The 26747-nt window shown below is 42.2% G+C and overlaps 2 protein-coding genes across 4 annotated transcripts in view; one reads left to right on the forward strand and one right to left on the reverse strand.

Moving 5' to 3' along the window:
- The window catches only part of Ganc (glucosidase alpha, neutral C), a 57090-nt gene that overhangs the window by 9710 nt on the left and 20633 nt on the right, over nucleotides 1–26747 (reverse strand). For all 3 annotated transcript variants that reach the window (XM_027422118.2, XM_027422119.2, XM_027422117.2), the window contains 11 exons: nucleotides 26229–26409; nucleotides 25906–26059; nucleotides 22583–22818; nucleotides 19797–19923; nucleotides 18694–18773; nucleotides 14446–14589; nucleotides 12298–12394; nucleotides 7080–7181; nucleotides 5063–5306; nucleotides 2896–2960; nucleotides 20–96 (listed from right to left, as the gene is read on the reverse strand). In XM_027422118.2, the coding sequence (XP_027277919.1) occupies nucleotides 20–96; nucleotides 2896–2960; nucleotides 5063–5306; nucleotides 7080–7181; nucleotides 12298–12394; nucleotides 14446–14589; nucleotides 18694–18773; nucleotides 19797–19923; nucleotides 22583–22818; nucleotides 25906–26059; nucleotides 26229–26409 (1507 nt within the window). The remainder of the gene's footprint in view (nucleotides 1–19; nucleotides 97–2895; nucleotides 2961–5062; nucleotides 5307–7079; nucleotides 7182–12297; nucleotides 12395–14445; nucleotides 14590–18693; nucleotides 18774–19796; nucleotides 19924–22582; nucleotides 22819–25905; nucleotides 26060–26228; nucleotides 26410–26747) is intronic.
- LOC100759581 (COMM domain-containing protein 7-like) lies at nucleotides 8762–9471 on the forward strand. Its single transcript, XM_035446073.1, is given in 1 exon segment — nucleotides 8762–9471. A coding segment is annotated over 1 exon segment (603 nt). The 5' UTR covers nucleotides 8762–8771; the 3' UTR covers nucleotides 9375–9471.

The following is a 26747-nucleotide window of genomic DNA, read 5'->3' on the forward strand; positions in this document are numbered from 1 at the left end:
TGTCTGTTATTGCTCTTACCTCATTTGACCCTGGCAGGAATATATCAGCCATGGTGGTCTGTGGCTCTGTGATTGGATGAACCAATAAAGCACTTCCTAAATAATGAGGAGGAGATAAAACTGAGTATCACTACAGGAAACCTGAAAGCTCCTTTTGCTTAGTTGAATACTACTGTGATTTTAAGATCACGAGACTATGTGAGTTGAACAAATAATTCACCAGAGAGAAGCAACAGTAGAAAAAGGACAGGGCTCAAAAAAGTAATGGATTAAACCCACTTGTGGCTGTTAGGATTATAGGGCAGGGGCCCTGAAATATTCTATTGCATCCTGTGTGCTTATTTGCATTGGCTTTTGGGTTTTTTAAGACAAGGTCTTGGCTATGTAGCCAAGACTGACCTGGAACTTGCTCTACATCCCAGGCTGGCCTTAGGATGATCCTCCTGCCTTAGCCTCTCCAGTACTACAGTTACAGGCTTGAACAGCCATGCTCAGTTCCAGTTTCATTTTCTGCATCCCTATAGGTATGCCAGTAATCAGAAAGCACCATTGTATCTTCTTAGGTGCTTCATTGTTTGCCACGAATGACACTGGTTAGATGAGCCACAATGTTATCAAAAGTCTGGTCAGTGCAGCTCTTCAGGCCCTTTGCTTGGGCAGTTACTGTAGTCAGACCTTCTTTGGACTGCCAACTCCCGAATAGTGACACAGAGACCTTTTATCAATTATGAAAGCTTGGCCTTAGCTTAGGCTTGCTCCCAACTAACTCTTATAACTTAAATTAACCTGTTTATATTAATCTACATTCTGTCACCTGGCTCGTTACCTCTCCTACATACTGTACGTCCAACTTGCTTTGGTTCTCACTGGCAGATTCCCACCTTTCAGATTCTTCCCAGGAGTTCCTCTCTCTCCCTAGAAGTCCCACCTAGTTATTGGCTATTCAGCTCCTTATTAAACCAATCAGACTGTGCCTTGGCAGAGACACAGCTTCACAGTGTACAAAAAGATTATCCCATAACACAGTTACCATTGCAGATCTGTACTTCTCTTAGGGATAGCTTGAAGTGTTACTTTTGCTTTCATATTGGTGTCATGCATGTGTAAAGTGCATCTACTGATTAATTCATCTTAAAGGTTTATTTACAGGGTCTCACTACGTAACCTAGGCACCTTGAACTCGTGATCCTCCTGCCTTAGTATTGTGAGTGTTGGGATTATAGGCATGTACCACTATGCCTATCTTGAATTGTTTCTTCTAGCCAACGGAGATTTATTTACTGAGTTTCATGCACCACGCTAGGTGCTGGGGACCTAGGAGTAAAGAAAACAAACATGGCTCCAACATTCATGGAGTTTGTAGTAAGTGACGACATATATTAGAAAGTAGTAAAAAAAAAAAAAAAAAAAAAAAAAGAAAGAAGTAGTTACAGTGCTGGCGAGATGACTCAGCAGCTAAGAGCCCTGACTGCTCCTGCAGGGGTCCTGAGTTCAATTCCCAGAAACCACACGGTGGCTCACAGCTGTCAACATGGGATTGGATGCCCTCTTCTGGAATAAAGATGTACATGTAGATAGAACAGTCATACATAAAATAAATAAATAAATCTTTTTTAAAAAAGTAATTACAAGTGAATTAGGGCTAAAACAAATAGTTAAAGAAGTAAAAGTACAAAGCAAAATGAAAATTACATAAGAGGCAGGAGGGACTTTAAGTGGGGAGGAAAAAACTAAGGTATAAAGAGGTAAGGGATGATGAAAGACATTTCTCCAAGGCAGTGACTTAAGTTGAAGCCTCAAGTGCCAGGGATTGAGCACAGAGTCTTGTGCATGTTATATAAGAGCATGCCCTGAACTATATTACTGTAATGTTACTGTTATTATTTACATTTGGAGGTTTCCACTACTTAGAGTGTAATTTATTCTTTGGGAATCAATATCTAGCCTTGTCTTGCGCTCCATTCTTTTTTTATATAAAAGATTTTATTTGTTTGCTTATTTATTTATTTATGTATACATTCTGCTTCCATGTATATCTGCACACCAGAAGAGGGCACCAGATCTCATAATGGATGGCTGTGAGCCACCATGTGGTTGCTGGGAATTGAACTCAGGACCTCCGATGGGCAGCCAGAGCTCTTAACCTCTGAGCCATCTCTCCAGCCCTTGGAGCTCCATTCTTAATACAATAAGCTTCCATGTTCTAGATTTCACAGTTCATCCTCGTTAAAGAAGCCTAGTGAGTCATGGGAGTATATATGTGCTTGCAATTTCAGCAATCTAGACATTGACAAAGATGATTACAAGTTCAAGGATAACCTGGGCTACAAAGCCCTGTCTCACAAGAAAAAAAAATGAGGTCTACTATTACTCATGAAACCAGTTATTGAGTGTCTTTACTATAGACATCTGATCTACTTTTCATACTTTCCTTTCTGTAGCAATTTTACCAGGCTTTGTGGAGTTGGCCCCAGCCAGAACCCTCAAATCACACCCACCAATACAATGGATTTATTTGGCATTAGTAGGAACTGTATTGTAAGGGCTACACTACAACAGACTAGAGCCACAGTCTTACTGTCACATTAAATCTCTGGTGAAGGAGGGCTGAGGCTATAGCTGAGTTGGTAGAGTACTTGTCTAGTATGCATGAGGCTCCAGGTTCAATCCCTAGCACCATGTGTGATGAGGCATGCCTGTAATCCCAGCACTTGAAATACAGAGTAATTTCCAGGCCAGCCTGGGCTAAATAAGACCCTGACTAAAAAAAAAAAAGAAAAAAAAGGTGAATTGATCGTTTTTGTTATTGTCTTTCTTGGGCTTGGAGTACTGTCACTAGAAAATATAATAAAAATATAGTTATATCACAACTATAACTAATCTATAAATATTTACCCAGCATGTATTCATCATCCACACTGAAAGTCTCTAAGTCATCAGGGAACTCGACCCACAGAGGCCTGGGGAAAGGAAACAGAATTCATATTTTAAAATATCATTATGTTTTTATTATTCTTGGTGCTAAGTGTTTTATTAGATTTTTATATTTTCAGCATTATAACTCTCCAAAAGGAATTGGAAAGTACCAAAGAGCCAATATTCTTTTTCATATGACCAAAGAGCTTATGAGCAGTTGCTATGGTTACTTTATATTTATTATGTGAAAGAGCTTTCTATCAACCTGAATGTCCTAATGAAATATTGAGAATTCTATTAAATGTTGCTTTCCTATCTGGCTATTGAGTAACTACCACTCTAACAGACAAAAACTAAGGCAAGTCTAAATGCCTAATTTTTTTGTTGTAAAGTAAATGTTTGAAAAAAGAAAAATCACATTTTATCATAATGGTAATCATGTGCCACTTCTTGTAGTTACTGACTTTCATGTATCATTTAAACATTAATTATTTAGATGAAAGGAACTAGTTTTCATTGCTTTCAAGCTGGTAACACTGGGGGAGGGTGAGAAATTACCAACATTTTAAAATAATTATTGTTTAATAGAACTCCTCTAGGAGTCACTTAGGTTCATAAAAAAAAAAAACTCTTAATATCTGTGTCTAGATAGCAACTTAGTGGTTCTAACCATCTTTAATTTTATTTAATTGCGTGTGTGCACCATTTGGGTGCAAGTGCTCTCTCAGGAGCCAGAAGCAGGCCGGAAGCCCTTGGAACTGAACATCAATGCTGGGAACCAAGCATTGGTTTTAACTGCTCAGCTATCTCTCCAGTCCCAAGGAAAAGATATTTTTAATTGATATATTTTAGAGTTGTAACATTATTTTATGTGTATGAGTGGTTTGCTTGCATGTATATATGTGCAGCATATGCATGCCTGGTACCTGCGGCTGCCTAAAGAGGGTACTGGATCCCCCAGTACTGGAGTTACAGGCAGTGGTGAGTCACCATGTGGGTGCTGGGAATTGAATCCAGGTCCTCAGTAAGAGCAACAACTGCTTACCTGCTGAGCCAACTCTCTGACCTAATATTTTCTTTTAATAAATGAAACTTGTTATTTATTCACCAGCCTTTGCAACAACACAAATGCTGTTTCTACTGAATGATACAAAGCAGGTGTTTCTAACCCTGGCTGATGACTAGAATCACCAGGAAATGTCTGATCTGAAGCAAGTTTAGGAACTGCAGACTCCAAAGTCTGGGCATGTTTTTCTCTAACCTAGAAAGTTGATTTTTGCCTTCAAAATAGAATTTTTATTCTAGAAAAAAGCGCACCTCAATTTCAACCCTATGGGTAACATCAAGCCTCAGATGGTAGGGAAATTAACTTTTCATGTGAGGAGGCTTATGAATAAGATGCGAAAGCTATTTAGCTGCAAAGTCATTGCCTTGTTCTTTACAACATTTCCATCTCAGCAAATACCAATGAAGGAACCGGCTTCCCTTTTGGCAGCCATAACAGCCGAACACGTGCTTGCCATAAACCTGCCTTGGTCACGTAGAGGTCAGATGCCTGTCTCTTGACAAGGAACCCATCAGAAGTTAGTCGTGCACCTGTGCACGACAGCCAATCCCCATCTACAACATCCAGCACCCAGTGCACAACAGCCAAACCCCCATCTACAATATCCGGCACCCCGTGCACAACAGCCAGCCCCCATCTACAACATCCGGCATCCGTGCACAACAGCCAAACCCCCATCTACAACATCCGGCACCCCGTGCACAACAGCCAGTCCCCATCTACAACATCCAGCACCCCGTGACAACAGCCAACCCCCATCTACAACATCCGGCACCTGTGCACAACAGCCAGCCCCCATCTACAACATCCGGCACCCGTGCACAACAGCCAAACCCCCATCTACAACATCCGGCACCCGTGCACAACAGCCAATCCCCATCTACAACATCCGGCACCCCGTGACAACAGCCAACCCCCCATCTACAACATCCGGCACCTGTGCACAACAGCCAGTCCCCCATGCACAACAGGCAGTGAAGCTGACTGAAACTTGACTAAACACATGGCTTTTGTTCCCTTTTCCAGTCCCTCATCTTTGGTAGGTTGTGGGAGCCCCTAACTAGAGCATGCCCTTTTTACCTCATAACAGGTTCAGAAGACATGTGCACACGGTAAAACAGAGAATACAGATAGGGTAGGAGGGTGTAGCGCTCTCTGATAGCTTCCCGGATCAGCCGAGTGTATTCTTCCCCAAACAGCCAGGGTTCTCGACGCTTGGTGTTCATGGTAGCGTGGCCACGGAAAAAGGGCTGGTAAGCTCCAGCCTGGTACCAACGCACCAGCAGCTCTGTCTCTGGATTGCCAATGAAGCCACCCACATCAGCTGGTTAGAGAAAGACCAGATGAAGAAACAAGACTTGGAAGAAATGATGTGTTAAGGTAAAATAAGGCCTTGAAAACTGAGAGGAGATGTTCAACAGGACAAGCAAACCTGTGGCCTCAAAAAGGGGAGTTTGAGCCATGAAAACCAGTCCATTCAGGGATCTGGCAGAATGCTCTATGATTTTTTTTCCTTTTTTCTGTTTGTGAAAAGATCACAGGCTTTTCTGTAGGAACAGCTGTCCTATGTGTTCTGGATCCTCCATCACCCAGAAATTACACAATGTCCCCTGGTTAGGTGTGTGTTTGTGTACTAAAGGAAAGGTGGCTGGTCATTTATTTCTTTTGGATGAAAAGGCAAAGAAATATCAACCACTGAAAAGAAAGTTGTCAGCCTTGGAGATTTATGTAGAATTTCATGCTTACCCCTTGAGTAAGGACATGTATTTCTTGTATGAGGACCAATGTCACAAAGATACACATATCAAAAAAGTGATATTAATTTGTTTTTATTCTAGTAGAGAAAAAAAGCATTCAGACCTGCAGCTAGAACTGTAGCCAGTATATACAATGCACGTTCATCTCGGTTTGCTTATCTGCATTGAATTCTAATGATGCAGGGATGATAAGCCCTCAGACATGTATGTATATGTAGGTGTGCATGTGTATGTGTGTGTTCACATGTGAGAAGGTATATGTGCATGCAGAGGCCACGACCTGACTTCAGTGTCTTCCTCAATCACTCTTCACTGGCTGGACAGCAAGCAATAGGGACCCTCCTATCCCAGCCTCCCCAGTTTTGGGTTACAGGCATGTGCCACTGTGCCTGGCTCTTTTACATAGGTGCTGGGGTTCTGAACTTAGGTCCTCATGTTTGTCTAGCAAGCACTTCACTGACTGAGCCCTCTCCACAGTCACATCTTTTTGACAGGGTATTATATAGCCCTGTCTGACCTCAATCTTGCTAGTAGCTAAGGACAACCTTGAACCTTTGATCCTTATATTTCCATGTCCTTAGGTATGTGTGACCATGCTTGTTTTTATGTGGGGCTGAGGATCAAACTGGGGGCTTCTTGCATGTTAGGCAAGCACTGTACCAATCGAGCATATCTTAAAGAAGAAAACAGCTAAATTATGTCACAGAATCTTACATCTGCCGAGCAGAAAGTGTTTTTGTAAGGCTGGCTCTCTTGGTCCCTTGGCTATGCTGCTGCCATCAAACCCAAGGCCTTGAGCACACCAGGCTAGCATGCTACTGAGCTGCACACTCAGCCCTAGGCTGGCTTTTGGCTTGCTAAGTTGTTTACAGCGCTCATTCTTTCCACTTTCAAGAAGAAAAGTCTGTTTCTGGAAGACTCAGTTACTGTGACTCTGGAGGCAATGCTGAAGGAACGAGGGAAGGAAACAGACTCCCCTTCTACTACCTGACTTCATGTCCTCAATTCAGACAAGATACATGTAAAATTATTTTTATTTTTATTATTATTGTTATTATTGAGATAGGATTTCTCCATATAGTGCCAGCTGTCCTGGAGTTTGCTGTGTAGACCGGGCTGGTCTTGAACTCACAGAGATCCTCTTATGTCTGCTTCTAGAGGGCTGGAATTAAAGGTGTGAGCCACCACACCAAGCTGTGCAATAAATTTTGAAGCAACCATTTTGCTCTCCTCCCATTTTCTTTCCTAAATTCATCTTTGCCCCAAAAAGCTAAAGAGCACTGAAGACTCTCATTTCTCATTTCCTCCTACTGGAAACCTCAAGTCAGGAATCAGCTTACCTCCACAGAAAGAGATCCCGGAGACACTGAGGGTGAGTAACATTGGGATGGAAATTTTCAGATAGTTCCATTCTGCTGCATTGTCTCCTGTCCATACTGCACCTTAGATAGCCCATAAAAAGTCATGGAAACACACACAAATCATCCAAGGCACTCCATTTCATTTACATTGCATATTTGTTAAAGACACAAATAATAAAAAGGGAAACATATTTCTCACCTTAAACAAATTCTGATATTTCTGCAAAAGTATCAATATTCTAATGTGAAAAGTTATTAAGGGCAGTGGTGGCACATGCCTTTAATCCTAGCACTCAACAGGCAGAGTTAGGAGGATCTCTGAGTTCAGAACAGCCTGGTCTACAGAGTGAGTTCTAGGACAGCCAGGGCTACACAGAGAAACCCTGTTTCAAAAACAAAAAACAAAATAAAATAAACAAACAAAACTAAAACTCTGGGTTTCTTGTCCCACTTGATTATCACAACATCCTATGAGGCAAACAATATTATTAGCTCTATCTTATACATTAGGGAATGTGGTAAACAGTGGCTCCATATTCTACCCTAGTTATATAGTCATTCAGTAGATCTGAGTCTAGAAGTCAGAGCGTTAAAGCCAAAGTTCCAGTTCACATTATAGTTGTTAAGAGTTTATGATGACAGATTGCATGTCACTGAAGAGACACATAAGAGGGAAAATAATCTTATTTTACAACATCTAGTCTTTTACCAAAACTGTTTTAGTAGATATTTTTGTTTAAATCTTCTGTAGAAATGTTGAGTTGCCCTATAGACAAAGAAAAATATTTTTAATAATTTATTTTTTAATATTTTTTATTTTATGTACATTGGTGTTTTACCTCCATGTATATCTGTATAAGGGAATTGGAACCGCTGGAATATATGTTACTGACAGTTGTGAGTTGCCACGTGGTTGCTGGGAATTGAACCCGGTTCTCTGGAATAACAGCCAGTGTTCTTAATCAATGAGCCATCTCTCCAGCCCTGTTTTCTAATATTTTATGTATATTGGTATTTTGCCTGCAGGTATGTCTGTATGAAGATATCGGGTCACCTGGAACAGGATTTATAGATGGTTGTGAGTTGCCATGTGGGTTCTGGGACTTGAACTTGGGTCCTCTGGAAGGGCAGCCAGTGCTCTTAATTACTGACCTGTCTCTCTGGCCCTAGAAAATATTTTTAAGGGATTTTTAAAAACAGTACTTTAGTAATTTTTCTTGATATCAATTGAGCTATGGATATATCTACGTAGTGATTTTGAAATCATGTCAACACTTTCATCAAGAAAACTCATGTAGACACACAGATGTATCATGGTTAACCTGGTTGTTCAGTCACAAATTCTTTTTTTTTTTTTTTTTTTTGGTTTTTCGAGACAGGGTTTCTCTGTGGCTTTGGAGGCTGTCCTGGAACTAGCTCTTGTAGACCAGGCTGGTCTTGAACTCACAGAGATCCACCTGCTTCTGCCTCCCGAGTGCTGGGACTAAAGGCGTGCACCACCAACACCCAGCCACAAATTCTTTATAGCCACTGGTCAAGCATGTGACTAAAAAAGAAGTCATGTTCTCTTCGATACACATGGGCAAAAAATCACACAAAGTATTGCATACTAGAAAGTGGAACAGCGGAGGAAGCGAGTGCCATTTGCTGGGCGGCCGGGCTCCTGGCGCCATGGGTCGCCTGCACTGCACGCAGGACCCCGTGCCCGAGGCCGTGCGCAGCGACATGCAGTAACTGAACCAGCTGGGCGCTCAGCAGTTCTCAGCCCTGACAGAAGTGCTTTTCCATTTCCTAACTGAGCCCAAAGAGGTGGAGCACTTTCTGGCTCAGCTCTCTGAATTTGCCACCACCAATCAGATCAGTCTTGGCCCCCTCAAAAGCATCATGAAAAGCCTCCTTCTGGTTCCAAATGGTGCACTGAAGAAGGGCCTCACTGCCGAGCAGGTGCGGGCTGATCTCCTGACTCTAGGTCTTAATGAGGAGAAAGCCACTTACTTTTCTGAAAAGTGGAAGCAGAATGCCCCAACCCTTGCACAGTGGGCCATAGGTCAGACCCTGATGATTAACCAGCTGGTTGATATGGAGTGGCGATTTGGAGTGACATCTGGAAGCAGTGAATTAGAGAAAGTGGGAAGCATATTTTTACAGTTAAAGTTGGTGGTTAAGAAAGGAAAACAAATGGAAAATGTGTATATAGAATTAACGTTGCCTCAGTTCTACAGTTTCCTACATGAGATGGAGCGAGTCAGAGCAAGCATGGAGTGCCTCAGCTGATCCTGTTTCTTGTTCCCTTGTTCCTGCCTCTTCCCTCAGGGCTGCTTCAGGGACCCCACCACCTCACCTTGGAAGCCTGGGTGCAGAGTTTCTGGGGAAAAAAAAAAAAAAAGAACAGGGCCCAGTACTTGAGTCCTGCACGATTCCTCTGTAAGCTCCTCATGGAGCTTCAGCCTCCAGTCTCCTGGGAACAGCTATTACATCTAAGGTTGTTTTCTTTCTTTTGGGGGACAGTGTCACCTCCCATTAAGCAGTAAACAAATGGTTCCTTCAGCCAGATGGTTGAGTGCTTGTTTGTGGTTGAAGAAGAGGCAGGCGGTATGGAGATGGCCTGTCTATTTCACACTTCATTTGGGGGTGGCGTCCATGGGCATCCAGTGTTTGCTGAGTCATCTGTATGAATGTCTGCGCTTATTCTTCTCTGGGGAGAACTGAGGGAAGACCCTGTCAGCTTCTGGTTTTACCCTTTTGTGTTTTGCGTTATAAGAAGGCAGGCCCTTTGAGGCCGTCTTAGATTGTTTTGATTCCAGATACCCAACCACCTTTTGGTTAAATGGTCAATTAAAAGAAAAACAGTTTCTAAAGAAAAAAAAAAAAAAAAGAAAGTGGAACAGCATTTAAGAGATCAGAAATAACTTGGACAGCACAGGGCCTGGCAGCATTCAAGTACAATTCCAGCACTGGGGATGGAGAGGCAAGAGGACTGCTACAAGTTCAAGGCCAGCCTGAGCTACATAGTGAGACCCTGAATAAAAAACTCCAAAAGAGCCTGGCATTGGTGGTGCACGCCTTTAATCCCAGTGCTCAGGAGGCAGAGGCAGGTGGATCTCTGCAAGTTCGAGACCAGGCCTGTCTACAAGAGCTAGTTCCAGGACAGCCTCCAAAGACACAGAGAAATCCTGTCTTGAAAAACCAACCAACCACCAAACAAAAAAACAAAAAACCCCAAAACAACAACAACAACAAAAACCCTACCACTTTAAGGAAGGAGAGAACTAACAACCCAGGTTGTTCTCTGACCTCTACACTGGTGGCATGTGTCACTCCCTAAAATAAACAAAAAAACATTTAAACTATGATTTTTAAGCTGGCTCATGATAGTGTGCCTTGTGGATAACCCACACTTTTGTAACCCTTCCTTTACTTTTACACATGTAGACTTTTCTTTTGGCCTCAAGATCTAATGCTATGATGAGCATCTCTGTTGACACCTTCTGTCGTTTGGCTGAAGAACATAGGAGCTGGTCTAGGGAGGTTGAGTGAGAGACCTAAAAAAGTCTATGATACAACAGAGGTGAGGTTCTTTACTCTAGGACCTATGCTCTCAGTTACTTGTGCAAGGACAGGGACCTTAAAATAGCCTTACTGCCACAGAGTGGTTAAGTTGAACTAGATCTGTATCAGCTGGTAAACCAGATACAGTCATAGGTGACCCTGACAGCAAGCCAGTTGTATTTTAAGCCACATTGCTAAGTGGAACAGCTAGCTGAAGCAGTGTGTGAGAGGTATGTTTCCTTGGTTTTCACAAGTCAAAAAGATAGGGTCAGAGAAAACTGAATACTCTGAAGTCACTCTCCCAACAAGTAAGTGGCCATTTTTTTTCAGTAGAAAAAAAGTACTAACTGGATGAAAATTGGTTTACTGTCTTTTGGGTTGTGGGAGGGAGACAGTGTCTCATGAAGGCCAAGATGGCCTTGGAAGATGACCTTGAACTTCTGTTCCCCCTCCCTCCACCTCTTGAGTGCTAGGATTACAAACACACACCACCTTGCCTGGGTTTATATGGTGCTGAGCATTGAACCCAGAGCCCCTTGCCTACTAGGAAGTCTACTGTACCAACTGAGGTACCTACAAACCATTTATTCATAGTATAAAATACACATGTCAGAGAACATCATGGTCTACACTGTAACTTATAAGGCTATCGAAGAGGAACACAGTGGCAGCAGGCAGCATATATTACATGGTGCTCAAACAAAGGACCCTAAGACAGACACACATGGTCCCCTGGAGAAGGGGGAAGGGACAAGATCTCCTGAGCAAATTGGGAGCATGGGGGAGGGGAGAGGGAGATAGAGAAGGAGAAGGGGAGAAGAGGAAGGGAGAAGAGGAGGGGAGAAGAGGACATGAGGGAGTAGGAAGATTGAGTCAGTGGAAGAATATAGGAGAGCAAAACAAGAGATACCATAATTGAGGGAGCCATTATAGGTTTAAAGAGAATTCTGGCACTAGGGAAATGCCCAGAAATCTACAAGGTTGACCCCAACCAACAGTCTAAGCAATAGTAAAGAGGCTACCTTAAATGCCCTTCTCCAATAATGAGATTGATGACTACCTTATATGCCATCATAGAGTCATCATCCAGTAACTGATGGAAGCAGATGCAGACACCACAGCTAAACACTGAGCTGAACTCTGGAATCCACTTACAGACAGGGAGGAGTGATGAGCAAAGGGGTCAAGACCAGGCTGGAGAGACCCACAGAAAAAGGGGTTGCTCATGGTCCCTAGACTGATAGCTGGGAAACCAGCATAGGACTGTTCCAGACCCCTTGAAGGAGGAGGTCAGTTTGGAGGTCTGAACAATCTATGGGACCACTGGTGGTAGATCAATATTTACCCCTAGTACACAAATGAACTTTGGGAGTCCTCTTCACATAGAGGAATACTCTCAGCCTAGACACACTGGGGAGGGTCTAGGCCCTGCTCCAAATGATGACTTTAAAGATCCCCCATGGAAGGCCTCACCCTCCCTGGGGAGCAGAAAGGGTTTGGGACAGGGGGTCAGTGGGGGGCAGGAGAGGAGGCGGGGAGAGGGAACTGAGATGGACATGTAAAAGAAGCTTGTTTCTAATTTAAATTAAAAAAGAAAAGAAAAGATTGGGTAGCTACCTTGTATTTTATAATGTGAGACATTTCTTACCATACTTTTGTGATCCAGCAAAGAAAGAACGTGAAAGAACAAAGGGTCTCTCCTGCCCTTTAGATCGCCGTATCAGTCCTTCTGCAGTAGCCATTTGCTGTAAGCCAATGGAGAAAGATTAGAAAGAGGAGACAGGGTGAGGGTATCGTGCCAACATCCTCAATAGACTACTAACATGAGAAAAGTAACAGTTGGAGGGACTATGAAAAGAGAAACAATAAACCCATCAAGTCTTTTTGGTGATACAATGAATGATACTAATTTGCGTAGTAAACATGGAAACATTTATTTGGCTAGCAATGTCAATGAAATAAAAGTAAATAGGAATGGGGATGCAGATGAGTAGAAGAGTAGCTACCCAGCATACCTGAGGCCCAGGGTTCAGTACCCAGCACTGCAGAAAACAAATACATACAACACAACAAAACAAAAATCCAACTACCATTTATTCAATCGTACTATTGGTAGGCGTTTTATAATATATTTTCTTTATATCTGCACAATAATCTGTGAGTCAAATGGTTTTCATCAATTAAAAAAATAAATTCAGAGAGGTTAAGTGTCCACTTCAGCCTACATAAGCAATTCCATAAGACAGTTGGCAATTAAAGCAAAAAGTTGATTGAGAAAGAAACATGTAGTATCTGGAAAAGGCCATATCCAGTCAGCAGCTCCCACTAGAAAATAGCAATTGTAGAAAACCTATAGGCACATAATCTTATTCTAAAAATATCACAGATGTAAGTTAGGGTAAGTGATTTTCAATCTTTGGATATGATTAGCAAATAGAAGACAATTCCACCACCTTTATTCAGAAGGTTAGCAAATTGGGAAAGTTTACATATTTAAAAAGAATACTGTGGTGGTTTAATGAGAATGGCTCATATATTTGGATACTTGGTCCACAGTTGGTGGAACTGTTTGGGAAGGTGACCTTCTTGGAGGATGAGTGTCACCAGGGGTAGGCTTTGAAGTTTCAAAACTTGTGCCATTTTATGGTTATGGATCAAGATATGAGCTCTCAGCTGTTGCTCTGCTATGCTACCATGGTCTCTAGCCTTCTGAATCCATAGGTAAATTAAATGCTTTCATTTATAAGTTACCTTGGCCATGGTGTTTTATCACTGCAATAGAAACTAAGATATATATTTATTAAAATATAAATTTATATGTTAAGTCTTGTAGTCTTGCTCTCCTGGTATGAATGTTAGGAGATCTATATGTGTATACATATACATGTATATACATACATACATACATACATACATACATACATACATGCCTACATGTAGTTGCTTGATTTTTTTAAAACAGTTTTTTTTTTTTAGATTTTTTCTAAAAAAAAAATTGGGTGTTTTGCCTTTATGTACGTCTGTGATTTATGTGCATGTACTCCTCATGGAGGCCAAAAGAAGGCTTTGGATCCCCTGGAACTGGAATTACAGATGGTTGTTAGCTGCCATGTGGGGATTGAACCACTTTACCATTTCTCTAGCCCCTTTAAAAATATCTTTAAAATTTATGTATATGTGAGTGTATACTCCTGTGTGGGTACTTCTGAAGGCCAGAAGAAAGGGTTGGATCCTCTGGAGCTGGAGTTATGGGATGTGTTTGAGCTGCTTGATTTGGGGGCTGGGAACCAAACTCATGTCTTCTGGAAGAGCAGCAAGAACTCCTAAGCATGGAGCCATAACTAACCCTTGTTTGCTTTTTGCTTTTGTGACGGAGTCTTGTTATATAGTCTAGGCTGATCTAGCATTATGTAGGCTGTCACAATCCCTCTCTACCATGAATGCTAAGATTGCATGTGTGTGCCACAAACCTTTGCTATGCTAGCAATAGATGGATATATATGAAACTCTGAAACCTTGCTTTAATTACCTTTGCTAATATGTTTCTAGGTTGCCAGTGCCAACAAAAATCTTCTAGTAGTATTAAATGCCATATATAATATTTTAAAATTTATCAAGCTTACTGTGAAAGGAAAAGGAAGTAGAGGGAGAAATAATAAATTGGCTATTATCTAAGACTCACTGCAGTTGACAGCAAAGATGCACAAAGAGACATGCATAGTACACTTGATTACACATCAATCTGTCTAAAAGCAGGGCACACAAATCTAGTTACATTCTAATTTGGATGTCTTACCTGATAAAATCCATACATGTTGTGAAGTTCCCTGTGCTCCCAATTGCCATAATGAACAGCATTCTTTTGCATGGTTAGCTCTGGCCCTCTGAAGACTGAGGGCTCATTCATGTCATTCCATATGAAGAGGATGTCTGTAGATCCCTAGGAAGTAAATCCCATTCATGAGAATACTCCCCCAAGGATGAGATTAATACAATAGTATCCCTGATCTTTCTTCCTATTCTTTCTTATTTATTTATTTATTTATCTATCTATTTAATTGTGCCAATTGAGTTGTGGATTTTATCTGTTTTGTTCTGTGAAAATTTCATGCACCTACCCAGTATCTGACTCAAAGCTACCAATAAATACTTTTGGATAAGAATGCTGCACTGTATTGTCTGTGAAATAGGTATTTCCCTGTAAGTTCACACAACGACATCCTTGGGGAATACATGCCAGAAATATTGTGAATACTCACCATTAGGTGCTGTATCATCCATTATCTACTACAAGTCTTCACTTGATCTTATCCAAAAAGCTGAGACAAAATCTCTGCTACAACTCTTAGCTAAAAGCAATTATTACTATACATGACTCTATTATTTTCTTCTAACACTCTGAAAGACTTGACAGCTGAATTATCTGTTTGTTAACATCTTATATAATTTGTGTTCTTTCCATCTAGTGAAAACGGTGTCAAAATTCTCTTTATAGAATTCATGGTCTCTCAGCATTTGACTGTCATTACAAGGAGCCTCAGGCAACTCAGTCCACCATTTCTTTTTTTTTTTTTCCTAAATTAAAAACAATCTTACTTTACAAACCAATCCCAGTTCCCTCCCTCCTGCCCTCCCACTCCCCTCTTTCCACTATTTCTTTTGACTGTTTTTTTATTGTATTTATTTGTTATGTATACATTGTTTCTGCCTGCACACCAGAAGAAGACACCAGATCTCATTACAGATGGTTGTGAGCCACCATGTGGGTACTGGGACTTGAACTCAGGACCTCTTGAAGAGCAGCCAGTGCTCTTAACCTCTGAGCCATCTCTCCAGCCCCATTCCACGATTTCTTAATGCTGGGCTCTTTACACCATGTTGTAACAAGGCCTAGCTTCCTTCTAGGACACTACAGAACCCACCTGAGATCTTACCCACATGATAGATGATTTTTCCAATGCTTGAAGGTGCCCTATATGTTTCCTTTGGATTCCTCCACTATTTTTAAGAAAACACACTTTTTTTTGAGACAGGATCTTTCTCTTCTATAGCTCTGGCTGTCCTGGAGCTCGCTATAGATACCAGGATGGCTTTGACTACACAGAGATCCACCTGCTTCTGTCTCCTGAGTGCTGAGATTAGAGGTGCGCACTACCATGCCTGGCTTCTAGGCAAATGCATTTCTAAGAATAAGGATGTATAGTTTTCAAGTGTTTGCCTTTCAGCACTTTTAAGGCAAATATCAGCAAGTTTTCTTCTCCTCCTCCTGCCCCCTCCTCCTCTTTTTTTTATAAAGATCTAGATAATGTACATAATGTACATTTCCATCTTTGTGGATCACAAGAGTTCTTTAATTTTCTACTCTGGCACAGTATTGTGAAAGCAGCCATAGGCAATAATGAAGCCGTATTTTGCCTAAGGATTATTGTCTACACCATTCTAAGTATTTGTCTAATCTCCTGATCAATGATGCTTGAAGCAAGTATCTTGTGCTTAAGAGCTGAGTTTGAGGCCGGGTGGTGGTGGCACAGGCCTTTAATCCCAGCACTCGGGAGGCAGAGGTAGGCAGATCTCTGTGGCCTGATCTACAGAGAGAGTGCCAGGATAGGCTCCTAAGATACACAGAGAAACCCTGTCTCAAAAAAAAAAAAAAAAAAAAAAAAGAGCTGAGCTTGGGAGACAGACAGACTTGAATTCAAATCTTGGGTCCATCACTTAGTAAATGGTAACCTTTGTGGATTTTAAAACTCTGCACACCTCACTTTTCTTACATGTGGAGTTAAGATTTAATTATAGATCCCATTTAGAGCATTTTTATAAAGAAGAAATGGGGTAGTGCACAGCAAATGCTTACACCAGCACTCGGCACATGGCATACATTCCATTTGTGTTAGGTGTTACCATGACTGTCATCACCACCATCATTGGTTGAAGACAGGTCTCTAATGTGACCTTTTCAGTTCTTCCCATGGTTCTTTTAAGATCTGAATTATTATATTTTGCTTTTAACAATATTATTGTTTTAACAGTGGTTCTTAACTGCCAAGGACCAAAAATTATCAATTATAAAGTTTCTCGTCCAAACCTCTGCTCCATTTTCCAGGAGCCAGAATCTCCCATTGTCTTTCAGATGCTGGTTAAATTGCCACAGAATGGCTTGGCCTCTGTGGAGAATATCTCCTAGTTTGCATAACTACAGACCTAGGCCCTAGGTGTGCCCACTCTTATTCATAGAATTTGCTTATGCACCTAGAGACTGCTTAGGTGCCTCTTGAATTAAAAGAATTACTTGATATCAGCTTTATACATGATAGTAGATTCCTTCTGTGGTCACCCACACTGTTGGAAAGCTATTTAGGAAGATGCTAGAATAAACTGGAGACTCCAGTTTCCGGCATGGACCAAGAGCCCTCCTAAAAAGACAAGATGCCTGTGCCTGGTCTTTAATGCCAGTGGGTAGCTAGGAGTTTCCCCGTCCCCTACCCCCAACTCAGGGATGGACCGGGCACCATTTGACTGGCTCCGATCTCAGCCCCAGAGGCATCAGTCTGGAATAGATATCTTCAGTAGCATGAGACTGATACAAGCCGTGCACTCAACCTTCCTAATGGTGCAACTCCTTATTAGAGTTCCTCATGTTGTGGTGACTCCCAACCATATAATTATTTTATTGCTACTTTATAACTTCAATTTTGCAACTGTTATGAATCATAATGTAAATATCTGACATGCAGGATATCTGATATGTGACCCCTGTGATAAGGTCAGTCAACCCCCTAAGGGGTTTTGACACACAGATTGAGAACTACTGGTTTATAACATAGATTCACACTTGTCACAGCCCGCCCGCCCGCCCGCCCCCTCCTCCTCCTCCTCCTCCTCCTCCTCCTCCTCTCTTCTCTCTCTCTCTCTCTCTCTCTCTCTCTCTCTCTCTCTCTCTCTTTCTGACAGGCTTTTATGTTACTCAGGCTGATCTTGACTTTGATAAGTAGCTGAAGATGGCATTAATTTTTGACTCTCCTGCCTCCACCTCCTAAATGCTGGAATTACAGGCATGTACTACCATGGGTCTTTGCTATGTTGGGGATCAGGCTTGCTAGCCAAGCACTTTGTCAACTTAACTATTTCGCTAGTCTTAAGTCTTTTCTTTTTAAGACAGGGTCTTTCTATGTAGCCTTGGTTGTCTTGAAACTTGCTATGTAGACCTGGCTAGTTTCCAACTCACAGAAATCCATCTACCTCTGCCTGCCAACTGAGGTTAAAGGTGTGTATCACCATACCCAGTGTTTTTTCTTGAGACAGAGTTTCACTCTGTAGCCTAGGCTGGCTGTGAATTCATGGCAATTCTGTTCATCTTCCCAAGTGCTATGATTACTGTGCCCCATGCCTGGCTTCATTCCAATTTTCAATAGAATAGGATTTTTATGTGGGATAATGCTCTGTTCACTGTAAAAATCTGTCACTTGTATCAGTTTAATAACATGCTGATTGGCCAGTAGCCAGACAGGAAGTATAGGTGGGGCTACCAGACTAGAAGAATTCTGGGAAGAGGAAAAGCAGAGATGCAGTTGCCAGCCAGACACAGAGGAAGCAAGATGAGAATGCCTTACTGAGAAAAGGTACCAAGCCACATGGCTAAACATAGATAAGAATTATGGGTTAACTGAAGTTGTAAGAGCTTGTTAGTAATAACCCTGAGCAATATGCCAAACAGTTTATAATTAATATAAGCCTCTGCGTATTTATTTGGGACTGAATGGCTGTGGGATAGGGCAGGACAGAAACTTTCATCTACAGGATTTTATATTAAAATGAACTGATAATAAGAAAACAGAATGAATATCCATTGTACTACAGTTTTTATACATCTAGTAATGTATATAGTGCCCTTCCTAAGACCATCAAAGTCTGTAATGTGGTGTCTAGCCTTGCCTTTTATATGTGCAGTATATCAAGAGCTACTTAATAAAAGCAGTTCTAAGAAACTACCTTTTCCTTTCATCTCTCAAGTTAACTAGGAAGCAGAAAAAGAATAAAAACCAACCTGATACACAGGAAAAGCAAAAAGGCCGGAATACCACTCTCTGACCTTGGGATTGGTGAAATCCAGGTAAGATGAGAGACCTGCAAAGGCAAAACAGTGGGCAATCTGTCAAGAACAGGGGTCTTTACAGCAAGTTGTGTGGTAAAGAAGATATGAGAGTCAGCTTATCAATGGACACCTTATGTCATATACAAAAAGACAACTGAGACAGATGTGGTCCACAGCAAGTGAATGCAAGCAACCTTTAAAGATACAAAATTTAAACCTTTCAGTACTAGGGGCCCATGGGCATGCCAATGAACAAGCATCAGGATGGAGCCTGACCTTCACAAACGGCTTGAGAAAGGCCAGGCAAGGATGCCCAATACCCTGCAGTGACCCCTGTTTTTGAAGAGAACATGGACTTGTTCTGATGGCTCTAGGGAGAAAAGGAAATACAGGTTTCTCCACAGCACTTGGATTTATGACACAGTGGTAATTTCTTTTATTCTTTGGAGAATTTCTTTTCTTTTTTTTTAAGATTTTATTTATTTATTATGTATACAACATTCTGCTTCCATGTATATCTGCACACCAGAAGAGGGCACCACCATGTGGTTGCAGGGAATTGAACTCAGGACCTCTGGAAGAGCAGTTGGTGCTCTTAACCTCTGAGCCATCACTCCAGCCCCTCTTTGGAAAATTTCTAACAAAGCTTTAAACTAACAATTTTTGCATCTAGAGTTCTACAGGCAGCTGGGGCCACTCATGAAAGGCCGAAAGTCAAAACTATGGGCTAAAAGGACAAAGCAATCACAAAGAGAGCCTGCCAGACCCTTATCCCCGCCTCCACCCCTCACTCCCTACTTCCTATCTCTGTTTGCTCAGAGAAATAACATGCCATGGAGATTAGCCTGTTTGCTTATTTTCATTCATTCATCTGATCACTGATAAATGCACTCATAGCTCACTGTACCAGGTGTTGTGAAAGATACTAAAGAAGGAGATAGCATATATCCCCCTTAAAGGTGCTTGCTGCAGATGTGGCTGGAAGAGAAAGAGATGCCTATGAGGAATGAGGATGTAGGCCTCAGATGTTTCATTAATTGGGAGTGATGCCATACCAGGCCAACATACTCCTTCAAAGTCGCCACCTTCTGGATTCTTCACAAAGAAGCCCTGTTCTTTGGCTTTGGCATAGACTGAGTAGTCAGGATCCACCTTGATGTGGGGGTCACTGATAACCACAAGCTGTCGGGACAGATGTAAAGACCATGTCAGCTTTATGAGGCTTATGTTCTTTTTTTGTTTTGTTTTGTTTTGTTTTGTTTTGTGTTTGTTTTTTTGAGACAGGGTTTCTCTGTGGCTTTGGAGGCTGTCCTAGAACTAGCTCTTGTAGACCAGGCTGGCCTCGAACTCACCACCAACCAGTGAGGCTTATGCTCATTCATGTGTTTCCACCATAGTTTGGCGGGGGTGGTGGTGGTGGTGGTGGTGGTGGCGAGTTTTACTCAGAAAGTACAACTCACTGAAATTTTTGGACATTACTAAATCCCTATAACCTTTTACTATCAGCCAGGCAGTGGTAGCGCATGCCTTTAATCCTAGCACTCAGGAGGCAGAGGTAGGCAGATCCCTGTGAATTGGAGGCCAGCCTGGTCTACATAGTGAGTTCCAGGACAGCCAGAGCTACACAGAGAAACCCTGTCTTGAAAAAAAAAAATTGTCATCAAATCCAGATAAGTCTTCTTTTATAATTATCATGGTTTATCATTTTATTATTTTCTCACATTTATTTATTTAGTCTCTCTCTCTCTCTCTCTCTCTCTCTCTCTCTCTCTTTCTCTCTCTCTCTCTGTGTGTGTGTGTGTGTGTGTGTGTTTGTCTGCTGGTCTGTAAGAAGCTGGTTTTCTCCTGCCACAATGTGTGTTCTGGGGCTTGAACTCAGTTTCTCAGACTTGGTGGCAAAGTGCCTTTACCCACTGAGCCATCTCAGCAGCCTCCTATACACATCTTTAAGATGACACTTATGAAGCTTCTATCTGTTTGTGGTGCCTGGTGCTATAAGGAAGTATTAGATAGGCAAGGTCCTAACTCCCTAGGTGTTTAGAGGCAAAGGTAAAACTGATGAAATAAATCATTAAAGAAAAACGAAGAACAGGCCTGGGGAGGTGCTTGCCTTGCAAACATGGGGACCAGCGTTTGAGTCCCAGATCCTATGTAAAAATGTCAGGCATGTGGCACATGTTTGTAATCCCAGCACCAGGGAGGTGGAGGCAGGTATACATTCTGTGGGGTACCCTGGTTAGCCAAGTCAGCAAGAGATCATGTCTCACAAAATAGAAAAAAGAAAGTTGGACAGCATCTAAGAAATGACCCAAGGCTGTCTGTCCTCTGGCTTCTACAGGCATATATGCACAGCCATGTCCCCATATTCCCTTACCAAACTACAGAAATTACATTAAAACCAAACCAAAATGTCAAAATAGTAACAGCAACTAAACAAGGCTGATGAGACAGCTCAGCAGCTAAGGGGTGCTTGCAGCCAACCATGAAGACCTGAGGCAGGCAGATCTCTGTGAGTTCATTACTGCTACTCCTCCTTTGCTCCAACCCTCCTAGAATAAGAAAGAAGTACATAAAAAATTATGTACTTCTCAGTGGCTTCTCCCTATAAATTTCAGTTCTTTTGTTGGCCAAATTTACAGGGAGAATCTGTCAGTGAAGCATGTATATAAAAAAATAAGAATCTAGGGCTGGAGAGATGGCTCAGCAGTTAAGAGCACTGACTGTTCTTCCAGAGGTCTTGAGTTCAATTCCCAGCAACCACATGGTGGCTCACAGCCACCTTGAATGAGATCTGGTGCCCTCGGCTGGCATGCAGGCAGAAGACTGTATACATAATAAATAAATAATAAATAAATAAATAACTGTTTAAAAAATAATAATAACCTTAAATTTAAAAAAATAAGAATCTAGTTTTTAAATTACACTTATCAATTTATGTGTGGAGCAGGGGGAGGCACATGTTTGTCAGGGGTGCATGAGGAGGCCAGAGGACCTATTTTCACAAGTTGCATGAGTTGGTTTTCTCCTTCTATCATGTGGGATCCTGGGATCAAACTCAGATTGTCAGATGTGGGGGGCAAGCACCTTTACCTGCCGAGCCACCTTGGTCCCCATAACCCCATTTTTGATCCTCTGTTGTTAAGACTTTCAAGCCCTACCAAGTCCTCTTACCCTTTGGCCCACCTGTAGTCAAGCCATCAGAAACCAGCTCTGATGGTTAGCAGCGGGAAGGTAAACAACGCAGCCCATGTGGAAGAACTTATGCCACAACCACCTGTTAGCCACCAGGGAAGTCAATCTGGTCCCAGTCCCAGCTTTCTCAAGTCATTTTCATAGCAATTTGGGAGACAGCCTTGCTCGCTCTAGAAGGCCTCATTATTAGAAAAACTCTTCTGCTTTTGGTGTCTGAGTAGTACCACCAATTTTGACAATCGGAACAAATGTCTGGGGAGAAGGATGCTATCACAGCAGGTGGCTGTCTGGGGGAGAAGGGTGCCATCACAGCAGGTGGCTGCCACCAACAAGACTGAACACTGAGGCCTTCATTGTTGTGGGGTTTACACAGCTGTGGCAGGGACAGATGGCGTCACTGCATTTTAGCCCCAGTCTTCTGTTATCACAGTTACTATCACATTGGAAGGCAGTATTTTCACTATACACACACACACACACACACACACACACACACACATATATATATACATATATATATGTATATAGTGAAAAAAAAATATATATATATATATATATTTGTTTTTCATGAGAGGGTCTTCCTTTGCTGATGTGCCAAGACAGGTCTAACTTTGGGATTAAAAAGCTTTAAACATCAGGCTGACTTCACCTTGCGTTTTTTGCTCCTGAGTAGCTCTTGCATTCTTCTGGGGTTTGCGAACCTCTTTTTGTCCCAGGTGAAGTATTTCTTGTCCTCAGTGTGCTCTATGTCCAGCCACATGACGTCATATGGAATGCCATGCTCATCAAAACCTGCATCCACTGCCTTCACATCCTGCTCATCTTCATAGTTCCAGCGGCACTGGTGGTACCCCAGGGAAAAAAGAGGGGGCATGGCTTGTGTGCCTAAAAAGATGACAATGGAGGCCACTAATGTTATTCAATCAGTGAAGATCTCCAAGTCTCAACAGGGGATTAAGCACCAAGCTTGATACTGCATAGACTATCAAGGACAAGAAAAAATAGACCCTGCTTTGCAGAAAGTGGCAATTAGGGCAACGGGGTGGCATATAAATAAACCCTGCAGGTATAACTGCTATGCTGACGGTATTAGTCTGGTGCTGTGGGAACACGTATGTTCTGCTTATAGAGTAATGTGGGGTCTTTAGTTTTCCCAAGGCAGCTGAAAAGGGTGGAGACCTTGAATAAGTAGGAGGATGCCAGGCAGGGAGACTAGGTAGAGTTCATAGGAACAGAGAATCAACACAGGCAAAGAAGCACATGTAGTCTCAGAGAAAATAAATACAGTAGGGATTACAGTGTGAGAGACTGAGAGATTAAACTAGAAAGGATCCGTTTATAAGGAGATGTGTACTTCAAGGCCAGAATTCTCTCTCTCTCTATTTTTTTTTACATGAGATATAACAAATGGTGGGGCGGGGGGGGGGGGGGGGGGGGCTGTGGATGCAGCTCACATGGTAGAGTACCTGTCTAGTATGCACAAAACTCTGGGCTCAAAACTCTCAGCACTCTATAAAACTGGTGATGGTGCATCCCTATAATCCCAGTACTTGGGAGAGGTAGCGGCAGAAGAATCACAAGTTCAAAGTCATTCTTGGCTACATAGAAAGTTCAAGCCCAGCTTGAGATACATGAGACTCTGCCTAAAAAAAATGAGACCGGGCGTTGGTGGCACACGCCTTTAATCCCAGCACTCAGGAGGCAGAGGCAGGTGGATATCTGTGAGTGAGTTTGAGACCAGCCTGGTCTACAAGAGCTAGTTCCAGGACAGCCTCCAAAGCTACAGAGAAACCCTGTCTCGAAAAACAAAAAAACAAAACAAACAAACAAACAAAAAATGAGGACAGTGAGATGGCTCAGTGGGAAAAGGTTCTTGCGGCTAAGCCTGCTGATCTGAGTTCAATCCCAGGGTCCCACAATGTGGAAGGAGAGAACTGATTCATGAAAATTACTATAAAAAGAAGCTTTAAACAAAAGAGAAAACCAAAGGGAAGTATGTTCTACACAGATCTGGAGGGTGGGAGGTAAGGGAGAGGTGCTGTCCCTTGAACCACGAAGAGTGTTTGAGGAAGGCACAGAGGCAGAGAGTAGAGCACTTCCTTGCTCTAGAAACTGCAAAGACAGGGACCCTCACTCAAATGCTCCTCAAGTGCCAGGGTACCAGACTCATCTAGGTGCCAAGGGTTTCCATGTAGAGCCACATGCCGGGTGGTTTATAACCACTTGTAACTCCAGCTCCAGGGCCTCAGACACCTTCTTCTAGACCCTGCAGGCACTTTATCTTAACACATATATACATAGTTTTAAAATAAAAATAAAATCTTTAGAAAAAAAACATTATTGCCAGGCAGTGGTGGCACACACGTTAAATCCCAGTGCTTGGGAGGCAGAGGCAGATGAATCTCTGTGAGTTAGAGGCCAGCCTGGTCTACAGAGCGAGTTCCAGGACAGGCTCCAAAGCTACACAAAAAAACCCTGTCTTGAAAAACCAAAAAACCAGGGAGGTAGGGAGGGAGAGGGAACTGGGATTGACATGTAAAACAGTCTTTCTAATTGAAATAAAAAAAATAATTAAAAAAAAGAAAACCAAAAAACAAAACAAACAAAAAAAACATACCAAAAAACCAAAACAAAACAAAACAAAAAAAACATTATCTGGGGCTGGAGAGATGGCTCAGAAGTTAAGAGCACTGACTGTTCTTCCAGAGGTCCTGAGTTCAATTCCCAGCAACCACATGGTGGCTCACAACCACCTTGAATGAGATCTGGTGCCCTCTGCTGGCATGCAGGCAGAAGACATAATAAATAAATAAAATCTAAAAAAAAAAAAAAAATTATCTAAGAATGGAAGGAGATAAAGGATTCACAGATAAAAGTAGACTAGGGCATCGGGGAACAATGGGCACTCAGGGAGGATCAGACATAGGAACGTCCTCAACGGTCAGAATCATGACAACATAAATGGAAGGCCTGGGAAATAAGATGGAGAATACTTCTCAGAAAAGAGGCAAAAAGAAAAAAGGAGAAAGAACAAAGATGTGAAACTTGAAAGAAACAGTAGAGACTGTTTCCAAGGACTGAAGGCCACTGAGACTGACAGCGTCCACATCTCACCCGCAGTACAGGAAACATCTGAAAGGAATGCATCAAGGGAATTTACTGTAAAATTTCACAAAACTGGCGATAAGGAAGGTAGTTCAGTGAGAAAAGATAGATCATGTGAAAAAGAACACAATGAATGGTTTTGGAGTAAGAAGACGGGACAGGAGAGAAAGGCCTTTGAATTCTGCAGAAAGGAATTTTCAGTTTAGCCGACCCAATTACCAGCCTACGGTGAAAGTAGGAGAAAGGTGGCTTATCCCGCAAGGAGTAAAGCATGTGAATTTCCATTTATTTAGCGTGTGTGCGTGTGCGTGTGCGTGTGCGTGTGCGTGTGCGTGTGCGTGTGCGTGTGCGTGTGCGTGTGTGTTTGTGTGTGTGTATTATAGAAGACAAAAAAGATGGGATAGCGATACATATGAAGGATGATGTGTGCACCCGAATATGGAGATAACTTGTGGGACTTAGTTCTCTATTTCTAACATGTGGGTCCCTGTGATCAGGTCTTGGTGGCCCTAGTCATTGGCCCTAGCCTTAATCTCTTAGAACAAATATTTCACTGCTAAAGCCAGAAGAATATTTTAACAGAAAAGAACAGATTTAAAAGTTCAGGATGCAATATTCCTTAGCTACAGGGAGATTATTCCCAGAGATTAAAGGCTCCAAGCAGGCATATGACAAGTGTTAGGGATTAGAGAGTGGGCAGTCTAGTGTTATGTTTAGCTTGTCTGGATGTAATGAGGGTGGGAAGAGAAATGCTTGCTACTTAGAATGCTTAGAGATGTTGCTTGTGATAACAAACATTTTCAGTGACGATACATAGGACAGAGGAAACGTAACAGAGTGAGTAGCTAGCAGTCTCCATGCAAGTACCTGTGAGGGATGAGTACTGCTTGAAGATGTCAGAAGGTGTAGGTCCTGTCAGCAGAAAAACATCAATGATTCCACTCTCTGACATCCAGCGCACATCAGTTCGACACCTGACCTTTTGTTTGGCAGCTGCAGCGCCCGTCTGGGTTAGCGTGTACTGGAAAAGGATGTAATGAAAATCTGAGAAATTTCACTGTAATCTATAGCACCCACTCCTAAGTGAACCTGTCTACATTTGGTAGCTCCTACTGACATTTGCCAATTATACTGCAAAGCTCTTGGTTACAGAAAAATGCTACTGCAAAGAAAAGGGCTCCACAGCTCACCTCAACTGCTGGCTCTGTGTTGATCTCCACTAGTGTTTCCGAGGCATTTAGCCAGAAAATGGCTACAGTCTTGCCCTGTTTGTGCGCCAGGAGATAAGGCACTGAACCATAAATGCCCATTTTGTCATGTATTTGATATCCATAGACATCTAGGTTATAAAGGCGGTATGCATCTCCATCCCTGAAACACAAAGGAGGCTTTATTACCAAACAACAAGTGGATTGTTAATGATTAGAACGGCTTCATTGTTTCCTGTAAACAGACCATTCACCTCTTGCTGGGCGTGAAGGCACACACTTATAATCCTAGTACTTGGAGGGTAGAGATAGGAGAATTGTGAGTTAGAGGCCATCCTGGGCTCTAAAGCAAGTTCTAGGCCAGCTTGGACATGTAACAAGACCTTATATAAAACCACTCTCCTTTAAGACTCATCTCTTATCACTTGCCTAAAGGTTACCTGGCCCAATTTGGTACATGAGATCCTCCTCCTCTGTCTCCATTGGCTCCCTGGGTACCTC

Source organism: Cricetulus griseus, chromosome 6, assembly GCF_003668045.3.
Source record: "Cricetulus griseus strain 17A/GY chromosome 6, alternate assembly CriGri-PICRH-1.0, whole genome shotgun sequence".
In the NCBI taxonomy this organism is placed as follows: Eukaryota; Metazoa; Chordata; class Mammalia; order Rodentia; family Cricetidae; genus Cricetulus; species Cricetulus griseus.